Source organism: Dama dama, chromosome 12 (genome assembly GCF_033118175.1).
Source record: "Dama dama isolate Ldn47 chromosome 12, ASM3311817v1, whole genome shotgun sequence".
In the NCBI taxonomy this organism is placed as follows: domain Eukaryota; kingdom Metazoa; phylum Chordata; class Mammalia; order Artiodactyla; family Cervidae; genus Dama; species Dama dama.
The window spans coordinates 94,460,522-94,473,105 of NC_083692.1; the positions used below are offsets into that span (position 1 = coordinate 94,460,522).

At 39.1% G+C, this 12,584-nt stretch overlaps 1 protein-coding gene across 1 annotated transcript in view; it reads left to right on the forward strand.

The window, feature by feature from the left end:
• ANKRD31 (ankyrin repeat domain 31) overlaps nucleotides 1-10,449 on the forward strand; it is a 132,064-nt gene extending 121,615 nt beyond the window's left edge. Inside the window, exons 26-27 of the mRNA XM_061158155.1 lie at nucleotides 8,328-8,390; nucleotides 10,100-10,449. Of these exons, the coding sequence (XP_061014138.1) occupies nucleotides 8,328-8,390; nucleotides 10,100-10,245 (209 nt within the window). The 3' untranslated portion in view covers nucleotides 10,246-10,449. The remainder of the gene's footprint in view (nucleotides 1-8,327; nucleotides 8,391-10,099) is intronic.
• The last annotated feature ends 2,135 nt before the right edge of the window (nucleotides 10,450-12,584 follow it).

The following is a 12,584-nucleotide window of genomic DNA, read 5'->3' on the forward strand; positions in this document are numbered from 1 at the left end:
ATTCTGTAATAACCAGAGACGAAAATCAAACAGGATTACTGTCACCAGGCCCCTAACCAGGGGCTTCCCAGGGTTACTCGTTCCCTTACAACAAATCCAATAATTCAATACTTTCCTAACTTTACACATAGCCCTTTGTCTCAAAAACTGGCTTCAGAATAAGATGCATTTTCTCCAGTTTTCTAGGGATAGCCTCAAAAATGTTTCTCATCATTTCGGGGAAACTCATAAAATAAAACAGTTGTGAAGAAGTTAAAGGGTTTAAGGAACTGGAAGGAGTTGTGATTCATGGCCTTTGGTTCCTCACCCTGACTGCAATTCTTCCTAATCTTGGAGATGAGCCTGGAACCCAGAGTTTTTAGAAGTGATTCTTAGGCAGCCAGCCTGACTGCTGACTCTGAATGACTAGTAGTATCTGATTTCTTATGCAGGTAATAATTTGGAAATTCTTTATATTCGGCCCTTCACTTTGATTCCAAAGCATACCTGCCCCAGGGCTTGCGTACTCACATTCACTGTCCCTTCCCCTCTCCCTTTTTCTGTCTCTCTCTGTCACTCACACACACACACTTCTTGAAGGAAGATCAAGCAAACCTTTCTCCTAGTTTTATCCTTAAGAGTCAAAGCAGAAATACAGGTTCTTCCTCATATTAGAAAGGTTGTCTTGCTCCTCAGATTTTCTAGTTCCAGGCACATAGTTCCAACCCCAGCCATACATCTCTTTTCTCAGAGGGCTGATAGATCACCTGCTAAGTTAAGCATGAAATTTGAAAAATGGATTCTGCTTCTGTTGCCGGCAGTATAAACAGTTTCTTGTTACTAATTTCTCTCCAGAAATCCTGAATTTTCTTTCCTTTAGAAATTTCAGATGTTAGTACTAATTTGAGAACTGTGGAGGCACCAGTATGCCAACTAGCATCTTGCTACCTTGATCTGGACCTAGGAATCTATAAAACAGGTCTGTAGGCTACTGTTGAAGTTTTATTTAAACATTGCTAGGATTCTTTTGCACCTGGTTTTGTGGTACCTAAAAGAAATCAAAAGCCCTGGCAAGTCAGAAAAATGTAAAGTCTCTAACCTTATTACAAGCAAGGTTGCTGTCTTATTTCTCCAGAGATACACAGATGACCATTAGGAACATGAAAAGATACTTATCATTGCTTATTGTTAGAGAAATGCAAATCAAAACTACAGTGAGGTACCACCTCATCTTTAGAGGTGGCCATCATTAGAAGGTTTACAAATAAATCTTGGGGAGAGTGTGGAGAAAAGGGAACCCTCCTACACTGTTGCTGGAAATGTAAATTGGTGCAGCCACTATGGAAAACAGTGTGGAGGCTCCTTTAAAAATCAAAAGTAGAGCTGCTACATGACCCAGCAACCCTACTCCAAGGCATACATCTGGACAAAACTATAGTGCAAAAAGATACAGACACCCCTATGTTCTCAGCAGCACTGTGTACAATAGCCAAGACATGGGAGCAATCTCCGTGTCTCCTGGCAGCCGAGTGGATGCAGGAGATGCAGTGGGGACTTCCCTGGTGGTCCAGTGGCTAAGAATCTGTCCTGCAATGCATGCGGTGTGGATTTGATCCCTGGCTGGGGAACTAAGATCCCACATGGCGCAGGGCACCTAAACCCTCATGCCGCAACTAAGACCTGATGCAGTTAAATAAATAATTGTTTTTTTAATAAAGAAGGAATGGTATATATATGCACAATGAAATACTACTCAGCCATAAAAAATAATGAAATAATGCCATTTGCAGCAACATGAATGGACCTAGAGATTATCATACTAACTGAAGTAAGTTAAACAGAGAAAGACATATACCACATGATACCACTTGTATGTAGAATCTAAAATATGACACAGATGAACTTATTTATGAAACAGAAACAGACTAACAGACATAGGAAGCAAACCTACGATTACCAAAGGGAAAAGGGGTGGTGGGAGAGGGGTAAATGAGGCGTTTGGGATTAGCAGATACGAACTACTGAACGTAGATAAACAACGAGGTCCTACTATATAGCGCAGAGAACTATAGTTGGTGTCTTTTAATAAACCATAATGAGAAACATATAATGTGTAACTGAATCACTTTGCTGTACATTAGAAACTAATACATTATAAATCAGTTTACTGCAAAAAAAAAAAGAAGTGATGGCCCTTCACATTTTCTCATCCAGAAATTTAAGAGAACTATTTCTCTTTACCCCTTATCCAGTTTACTTCTGTTAATACATATCATTTTGGATTCATGGTATCAAGAAAATCCTGAGTCATGAAGATAAGAGATAATATGACTTTTAGTAAGTCAGAGATAATGGAAGAGCTTTTCATTTTTTTGAGTTCTACACGAAAACTAGTTAACTTGGCAACACAAGGCAACGTTGTGTTGATAGACTACAGGGTATTAAAATATGGTACATTAGCACATCTGAGGGTGTGTGTTAAGCCTAATGAAAGATTTTAAACATACCAAAGCTAACCTTTAAAAGTGAGATTCTGTTGATGAAATGTTGATTGAATCCCTGAAGTATTTATCTCTAAATCCTTTTAAGCTTTAAAATGGAGTGAGTCTGTGGTGCATTTTCCCTTAAAATTTCACAGCTTCCTCCCAAGCCTCTCTCCCCATTGTGTACTTGGCTGTAGTTCCCTTTTGTGTTATTGAGGGACTCTTCATTGGTATTTCAGTATATAGTGGAATAGGAAAAAATGAACATTCCCAAGGCTTCTACATCATTTGTGAATACTGTGTGTAAACATATTGATATACTTTTCATAAAGTTCTCTAAAAAAACATTATGTTAATATAAATCACATTTCATCATTTACCTGGAAAGTCAATTTTATATGTTTATGTCCCCTGTCACCATAGTACCAAGACACTCAAAACACCTGAAGCTGAGTGTATTTATCTAAGCAAAACAAAACAAAAAGGTGTCTCCTGAGGTCTGGTCTTTTCCCAGGCTATCATTTAATGCACACTGATTATATAATTTATAATTTTTTTTCATGAGGATCTAACATCACTTGTTCATTCAGAAATAAAACACAATTTTTCTGTTGTAAAAAGTAGACTGTTTTGTTTTGAAAAGTCTGACGTATGTGTAATCTATTGTAAATACATGACTTTAAAGAAAGAATTTTATTCATTTTAGTGCCGTTATTGTGCTTCATTTCTCTGTAAAAGAATATGTAATAGAAGACAAACACTCAGAGGTGCTTCTGTTTTATGTGGTTAAACTTAAACACCCAAGGAAGACGGGTGCCTGATAACAGAGCAGCGGGTGTTTACTTCAGCTCCTATTTAAACTCTTGATTCTTTTTCACTATTTTAACAGGTCATTTTTTTTTCACCCTGGTAGTTTACATCTACTGATAGAGGAAGAAAGAGAAGAAAACAAATGATCTGTTGAGCACTTGCCATGTGCCGTCCCCCTGCCAGATTATTTTACATACGTTAGGGCAGTTAGGAGCTTCTTTTCAGCATGTGACCTCCAGGATTCACATCTGTACGACAGATACACAGAAAACCCGAACACCTTACATGTACTATCAAGTCCCTCAAACCCAGTTCAGCTTAAGGAATTGCCTGATAATTTCAGTTTTCCCCTGAACAATGAAGGCCTAAATAGTTTTAAATTTCTAAATATTATGATCAAGTCTGTTTCTTGATTCCAGTCCAGTTTTCACAGATGGCTTTTGATCTTATCAGCGTAGTGAAAGTCGCTCAGTCATGTCCGACTCTTTGCGACCCCATGGACTGTACAGCCCATGGAATTCTCCAGGCCAGAATACTGGAGTGGGTAGCTGGTCCCTCTTCCAGGATGTTGTCCCAACCCAGGTCTCCCGCATTGCAAGAGGATTCTTTACCAGCTGAGCCACCAGGGAAGCCCTTCAGTGTAAATATATGCCAAATTATTAACTTAGTTTTAGATATCCAATCATATAATACTCTATCACCATATGTATCCTTTAGGATCCTTCATTTATCAGAAGGCATTGAACTTTGCATTTAAATAGCCATAATAGAATTTTTCCCCATCATAACTAGAGCAGATGTATTTTTACAGTCTATTAAAATTATTTTGCAGTCTGTTAAAATTATTCTTAATCATTTGCCTTTGATTGGATTATATTTCTGATTCCGAATGAGAATGTATACATAAGTATATTCATTTTCGTTTTTAACTAGAGTAAGTGATGTTTCATTCCATAATCTTAATGAAGTGTAGAATGCTTCATTTGTAAGCACAAGTTCTGGAAGTCTCAGTTCAATAATTTTAAAGTTAGAAGTGAAGTTTTAATACATCAACTGGTCTTGTACCTGTTTTACAGATAATGAAACTTGAGAGCAAGAGAAGTAAAATGGGTTAGGGGTGTGTCAGAAGTGAACTATCAGTTAAAATAATGAATCTGATTATTTTTTGGTTTTGACATATCAAGAGAATTAAAAAAAAAACAGGAAAAAGAACAGTAAAAGTTAAAATTATTTTTAAACTAACTAGTTTGTCATTTTTGAAGTGCCCATTTCAGCAACCAGATAACATGAATGGTTACATGAGCCCATTCCTTTGTCTACTAGTGAATCTAGCAATTCAGTTTAAGCAGACTTGTGCAGAGTAGCTAATATGGAGTGGTACTACTTGAAGGAGATTTATTTCTCGATACCCTGTCCATGAGCAGCATGTCTCCTTAGCTGTGTCTTTCCTGTTGGAGATTAGGGTCAAGATAAGCCAAAGACCCAATTAAATGGCTTTCTTCCTGGCTGTACTGGCTGGCTAAATGTGCTATTGTTCAGACATTTTATTTACTGGTCTCAGAGGGCACTGACTTTGTCTAGGGAATCTACCTGAACTAAAAGTGAAAATTAGAGGGAGAAGGGCCCCTACCTGCCAGTGGGGTGATTCGGTAGTTTTCACAGTGCTGATGGAATGAACTTTTTGTCACAGAGCTACAAATAGATGTCCTTGGTTATTGCAAAGAAGACAGTAATTTCTTGACCAAATAATGGATTAAGTTAGTGTTTCTCGGGATGCTAATTTCTCCTTCCTCACTCAGAAAAATTCTTTCCGTGATAGAACTTTTTAAATCCTCCTATTCCTCTTTGTTTCTTGGAGGCTTCAGGACCAGGAGTTGTCTGGCCCCTTAAGCAGAACAGAACGTCTGAGCACTAGTCCACACATTAATCCTCCCCACAGTGAAGGCTGGGAAAAATGAATAGTAGATCATGTCAGACTGCTTAAGACTCCATGTGTATGTTTGCTCCTGGTATTACAGCATCCTACCTGTAAGTTCACATCACTACAGATCACAACAGCTTCGTGTTTCTAAGATCTTTCCGTGGCACAGTAACAATTACTAATAGACCCAAAGTAAAATCATTTCCTATAAAGAATATTATATTTAAGCATTTTACATGCAGTATCTGAATCTTGTTGCTTCATCCCCTCTCAGCTACCACCTCCCACATGACTGTCTGGGTTAGAGTGGAAGCAAAACTCCAGTGTCTGGGAGCTTCCAATTTGGAAGCAGGTCTTTTAAGTATGTCCTTCATGCTTTATTTGTTACCATCCTTCCAAACTGGCCCAGAGCTTGGTGGGAATAGTAAGGCTTGTAGTAAGTGTACAGACTGCACTGGTGAGGCGAGATTTCTTTTCTATTTAAGTGCCTGTATTTTGTGCAACTTATTAAGTACCAATGAGTATGTTGAATACTGTAAATGAATTATTAAATTTTAAAAATCTCAATCCCAGTTTCCCAACTACTTGGATTCTTTCCCTTTCTTGTCTCACATGGTTGTGCAAAGATTAAAGTATTGAAAATTGATGGACAAATGTGTGCTGTACTATCAGAGCACAGAAACAAGCTATAGAAGGCTATAATATACCTTGGGTTGTTATCATTAGTTAACCTGGGTAGGAGGGGAGGTGGAATAGGGAGAGGGTTTCAGGAAAACCATACCTGCAGGCCAAATTTAAAGTATAGACAACAGTAAATCACTTAAGAACTCAGCTCTAAAAGCCCTGATGCCAGGAGACTTGCAGAGTGAGCCCAGACCAGGACCCACGGAAGAGACTCTTGATTCTGTAACTGTGTCCTCAGCTACTATTAGTAACAGGTTGTTATTATTTCTCAGAAGACTGATAATACATCTCACAATATATTTTTACTCATTTTATGTACATATAGTATACTGCATATATGTTTTATTTTTTATGAAAAGAAAAAGTGAAGAGTTTTTAAAACATTACATACTGGCATTGATGCTTTCAGATATGCTTTCATATGTGGATACAGAGAAAAGGTTTGTTCAGCTTCAAAAAAGGAAGGAAAGTTAGTGAAGCTCTTTGTCTTTAACTTTGCTGGATGTTACTTGTCTGGAATGATTCAAATGGTTTTGAAGCTTGTACTATTATGTACTAGGATAAGGTAGCAATTGTATAGTTACTTAACACAATTCAAACCAGGATCATACATTTGAAATTAATTCGCTGCATTCTTACATTTCCTTACATGGGGATTACCCTGTTTAGCTGAGTTTTCTCTATATATGTTTCTCAGTTTCTCTATATGCTTTTTGTTGTTGTTGTTGCCCACCCCTTCCCAATGTATGGAGAGGTAGATAACAGCAAAGAAACCTGGAAGTGTTAGAAGTGTGGTCAGCCAAAGGTGCCGGCTCCTGGCAGCACCAGCTGGGATAGAATAGGTGGGGATGAGTGGTGGATGGAGTTCAGAGACCCTGGTGCGGAAGAGGTGGCAGGGAGAAGGATGAGGCAGCAGAGGGTGAGAGGGGTTGAGGGGATGCGAGCAGGCGTTTTGTAAAGAGTGAGCTCTGATTTTTCCCGGCTGGTTATTATGGAAAAGCGGCTATCCTGTGAGAAACTAGGAGATGTTCTTAACACTGTATTCTGTGGTGTGTGTTCCCAGGACTTTTGTCCACGGGTTTACTAAGGAAGTGGCACTGCCCGTTACCACGGAGCCCCTTGCAGTTTTCCTAAAGTCCTGCGATTACAGGAAATTCAGAAGTAATTCTGATCACTAACAGTGTGCCAGCAGTAGAAAGTGGATCTAGGAGTGGGGTGCCATGACCTCTGTCCCTTTGAAAGTCAAGCCATGTGAAGGGCTGCTAGCTAGACTGTCAGCCAAATAACCCTTGTGGGTATATCACGGCTAACCTGTTGAGAAAGTTATACATCAAAACCATCACACCCTACTGACTTTAGTGATAAAGTCAGCACTGCTTAAAACAAACAAACAAAAAACAACAACAAAAAGAGGAGATGGGCCTAAAGTGGTCCCTTTCTCTCAATTTATTACAGCCCATGAGGGAGAGAGAAGCCCAAATCATCTCCAAGCAAAGCTCATTTAGAGTGCAAAGCAATGTTGAATAACACTTCACAGTTTTACGGAAAGCTTTCACATTTCTTTCTTCCGCATTTGACAAAGGTGATGAGTGATGGGACTGGTACAGCAAAATGTTTAACATTAGCATTACTTGATTGAAAACCCCACTTCTGAGGGTTAATAGGTTAGCAGATGTCCATCTGAAAACACTGTCTTTCAGACACTTCAGTTCTATCATCTCAGTATCCCAGATTTGGGCCCCTCCGTTTCAAGCATGTCAGCTGGGAAAAGGGGCAGGTGGCTTCCCGGGAAGCTGCTGCTGCTTAGCAGCCTGCAGTTCTGTTGCTGGCCTTGGCTGTGTGAGCACTGTGGTGACCCTTTCTGGTTACGCCCGTTACAGACAAGATAAAGCTCAGCAGGCGCTCCCAGCCATCTTTCACAAGTTCCCATGTTTGGGTCTGTGACTTCTGAGGTGAGGCCCACTCACTGGAAAGAGGAAATGGGCCTGTATACAGGTCCATCCTTGCTCTTGTGAAACTAAGATAGTATTAGCAAAATGAATTTAAGTACATATTTAAACTTATTTCCATGAGTTTTTCCTGAAAGAATGCTCTCCACTTCCAACTTTTGTGGGATACCTTGCTTCAGATAGTCTACAAAACAAAGCTGTTAATAAGGGAATTATGTTGCTTACATGTGGACCATGTGTAAAAAAGTTTAAATTCTTTGGGTCATAAGTAAACAGATTAAAACCCAAATCAGACTGCCTTAAAACCCCCCAAAAAGAAATTTTGTTGATTCATGTACCAGGAATAGGTTTTCAGACTTAAGCCAAGGTTCAAACAGCACGACTGTCCATAGGCTTACCAAGGGAGCGGCACTGCCTGTTTTTCTCCCTTTCTCACCACCAGTTTTCCGCACTTTCCTTTCCTTAGCTCCTTTGTAACAGCCTCTCCTCTCCTCATTCCAGAGCTCCCTGCTTTCGGATCCAAGTCTAGAGGGGAAGAACCTGGATGTGACTCTTTCCTAGAAGGTGAAGCAAAGATCTCATTGCATGTAACTCTGCTCTGAATGGGTCATGTTCTTCCCATGAATCAGTGCCTGCTCACTGATTGGGTTATATCTAAACACATCAGCTCGATGTGGGAAAGAAGAGGTATTGAATAATGTCCCCTGAACTGAGAAGGAACTTGAAGACCAAAAAACTAAGCAGGCCACTCCTTAGAGTCCAGTTGTGAAGTGTTTATTGTGGGTAACTTACATACAGGTAGGAGGGATCAGATGATCCAGAAACAGTCACAGCGGCACTCCATGCCTCTGCAAAGGGTAAGGAGGGTTTGAAGGGACCAAAGCTAAGAACAGAACCTGACTACTAGGGAGAAGCCTGCTTGATGGAAGAAGGAGAACAGAACCTGACTACTAGGGAGAAGTGCATGCTGATGGAACTCCCTGCCCCTCCCTGGGGGTCTCACAGTCATTTACCGTACATCAGCAAAAGGCATTCTTCCAGTTTTCACATCAGTTCAAAGCAAGGATAAGGCAAGTTGTTAGGGAATTTATCTGGCTTGGGCACATTCCTTGAGTGAGTGAGTGGTAGTTGCTCACTCATGACTCTCTGCGACCCCCTGTGGCCTGCCAGACTCCTCTGTCCATGGACTTCTCCAGGCAAGAATACTGCAGTGGGTTAATGGGCACACTCCTTATGAGCAGACTAAGGTATGGTCATGCAGAAAGGGGAGGGGAAGGACTGCAGACCTAAGATGGAGCTGACAAGAGGCAGGCAGTGTGGTTCAGCCACACAGTTGAGAACAGTTTCACCAGAAGCACCTGGGCCAAGTGTGACGGGAAAGGATAGTCTGTCAGAGGCGAATTAGGGTGGGATCACCACTGGAAGGATAAATGAGTACTGGGCATTAGAGACCCCAGATATCTATGCAGGTTGTAACTGTGTAAACATGTGTACTGCTTAGAATGATGAGCAGAGCTCTCAGACTTAGAGCCTGTCTATCTGAAACTGCCTGGCTGAGGTCACACAGACGCATATTGGCGCTATCCCTGGAATAAGATTCAATTAGCTGAATGACTTACAGGTCATATAGCCAGTCTCCAAGAAAGGAATCTCTGAGACTGTCAGGGAGCTTAAAGAAGCCAGTTTTAGAATCACTGATTCAGATTGGCAGAGCCGAAAGGGACCCTGTTGATCATCTGCTCTCACCTCTCAGAGGAGTTGGAAGTCTGGAGAAGCCATATAACTTGTTTGAGGTCACAACCAAGTTTGTGTGGCCTAGAAAACTGATCCCCCATCTTCCAGCCTAACAATGTCTTCAGGAATAAATATGATAATAACAGCAGCTAGTATTATTGAGTGTTTGCTGTGTATTAGGCAGTAGCCAAGCATTTCACATGCAATATCTCATTTAATCTTCACAACTGTTTTACCCTCAGTTTATTGGAAATGGAGGCACAGAGGGACTTTGATCAACTACCTTCAGAAGCTTCAGTTACCCTTTTTTTGCCTTGGTGCTTTAGGCTGCAACCAGGCTTCTTTCTTCCCAGATGGGTCAGGGCTGATTTACAGCTTTCTCTTGGGTGTAGAAAATGGAGTGAGTGAAGAATGACCTGGTCAGAAAACCTGTTATGTGTGCTAATACACTTGACTAGGGTCTAAGGTTTGTAATAAGTAAATTTAAATCTTATTTTTTCAAAAGGCAGTTTCTTATTTGTTGACACTTCTTTAAACAGGAACTTGCAAAGAATCAATTCAAAGCGTCCCACATTATCTTCAAATAAAAGAAATACAGTTAAGCAGCGACCAAGAATTTCTCCCGTGCCATATAATGGATGAGCATTGGAAGTTCTATGTGGAATGTGAGGAGCTGACATTCTAAAGCATTGTTTTTAAATAACTTGTTTGACATTTGTTCATGTTATTAGCCAATGTTCATATTTTGTCTTGTTTGGTGAACCTGTTTAATACACACTTTATGAGTTGCTGCTTAAGATGTATAAGTATAATGTCTATTATAAGAAAAAATATAACTCTTCAACTGTTACAGTAAGATTAATACTTTTTGCAATTAAAGACATTTTTGACATAATATCGACTCTCTGACTTTCTTTGTACTATCATAGACTTTAATCTTTAAATCAACACCTCACTTTTGCATAAATAACAGTTGTTCTTCATGGGAAGTAAGGATACAACTAGGAGTGATAATTGGTCTTCAAAAATCCCTGGTAAAGTGAATCTACCTCAAAAAAGAACTTAAAACCTTACTACCTACCCCCCATTTACTTTGGAATTTATGTTGAAATAAAAATGTAGAATTATGAAAGAGGTTTATCATAAGTTTCATAAAATTTAGTGTAGATAGAATTGTGGCTGTGCTAAGTCTTACAACAAACAAAGAATCAAGGGTTGATTTGGGGGCTGATTATTTTAAGTAGGGTGTATATTTTACCTGTAAAGTTTGCTACATTATCATGAAGATATTTTTAAAGAGTTATATTCAAGAGTTTTATAAGTTTTCATAAGCTTTTTAAAAAATAAGTGTCTTAGTAGCTGTCTTTGATAGCCATCTTATTCTTATCTGTCATTACTCCAGATGCCCAAATATGCTTTTTAACTCTGTGGCTTCATTCTATCCTTTTCTCTCTCATTTTTTGGGTAGAGATGTCAAACTGCAATAAAGATTACTCTAGCAAGTGCTAGAATTTGGTGGGGATGCAGAGGAGCCATAATGTGTTGCTTCTTGATATTTTCTTATTTTAAACATACAGAATCTTAAATATCTTTAGAATACACAAGAACCTTGTCAGCAGTTGCCTGTGGAGAGAATTATGGGATTGGAGAGCTACAGGGAAAGAAGGACTTCTAACTACGTGCACCCTTTGGCAATTTTGAAATTGGTAATGTGTTTATTCTTTCTATTCAGATAAAAATTTGAAATATCTGAAAATAAAGCATCTGAAAAGTTTTGCCTATTAATAAAAGTGTAAAGACAGATCATTTTATTTTTCTTCCTTTGAGAGTCCATTGAAAATGTTCTGGATAAAGTCACCCTACATGTTGTAATGTGTGAGACCTGACAAGAATTTTATTCCATTATCATTTTCTTAGACTACCCTGTTTTTCTAATTTTTTAATAACCTACCTTATTTGGTGATCTGTTTGGCTTTCATACCTTAAGTAGATATTTAAAACATGGGCCATTTGGGAATATACGTACTAACATGGGAAATTGTATATATAAGTAACTAAAAAAATACAAACTGTTAGTATTTAGTATAAATCCTGGTTATGTTAAACAAAAATTATATGTCTTGAGTGCATGTATAATATGTATAGCCATATAAATATACATATTTTATATATGGTATATGTACTTTATAAGCTATGAAATATGTATTTGTATGCATAAGGTATGTGTGTGGTGCTGGGAATGTCCAGTAAAAGGTCTGGAATGTTACAAATAAAACTGCAGGCCTATCCCTAAGGGAGCTGGACTGGGGAAGGTAGAAAGATATTTTGCAGTTTACATTCAACATTTTTAAAAAGCCAAAAAATAAAATTTAAAAAGTCAAACATTTCTTTGTAATTTAAAAATAGTTTTAAAAAAATAACTTAAAAGCAGGTCTTTTGTTTATTAGTGATTACAGTTTATAAAAGTCATACATTCTCAGTTCAGTTCAGTTGCTCAGTTGTGTCTGACTCTTTGTGACCCCATGGACTGCAGCACAGCATGCTTCCCTGTCTGTCACCAGCTCCCGGAGCTTACTCAGACTCATGTCCATCGAGTTGGTGATGCCGTCCAACCATCTCATCCTCTGTCGCCCCCTTCTCCCGCCTTCAGTCTTTCCCAGCATCAGGGTCTTTTCCATTGAATCAGTTCTTCGCATCCGGTGGCCAAAGTATTGGAGTTTCACCTTCAGCATCAGTCCTTCCAATGAATATTCAGGACTGATCTCCTTTAGGATGGACTGGTTGGGTCTCCTTGCAGTCCAAGGGACTCTCAAGAGTCTTCTCCAACACCAGAGTTCAAAAGCATCAATTCTTCCAGTCTTGCAATTCTGAGGTTTCATTTTAGTAATCAAATTGTTAAACTTAATTTTCCAAGCCCATTTAACATTAAATATACCAACTGGTAACTGACATAATACCTGGTGGAGGCATGTGAGTATTGCCCAAACTAAACAAAAGGGTCTACTTCAAGCAGGACTGGGGTCC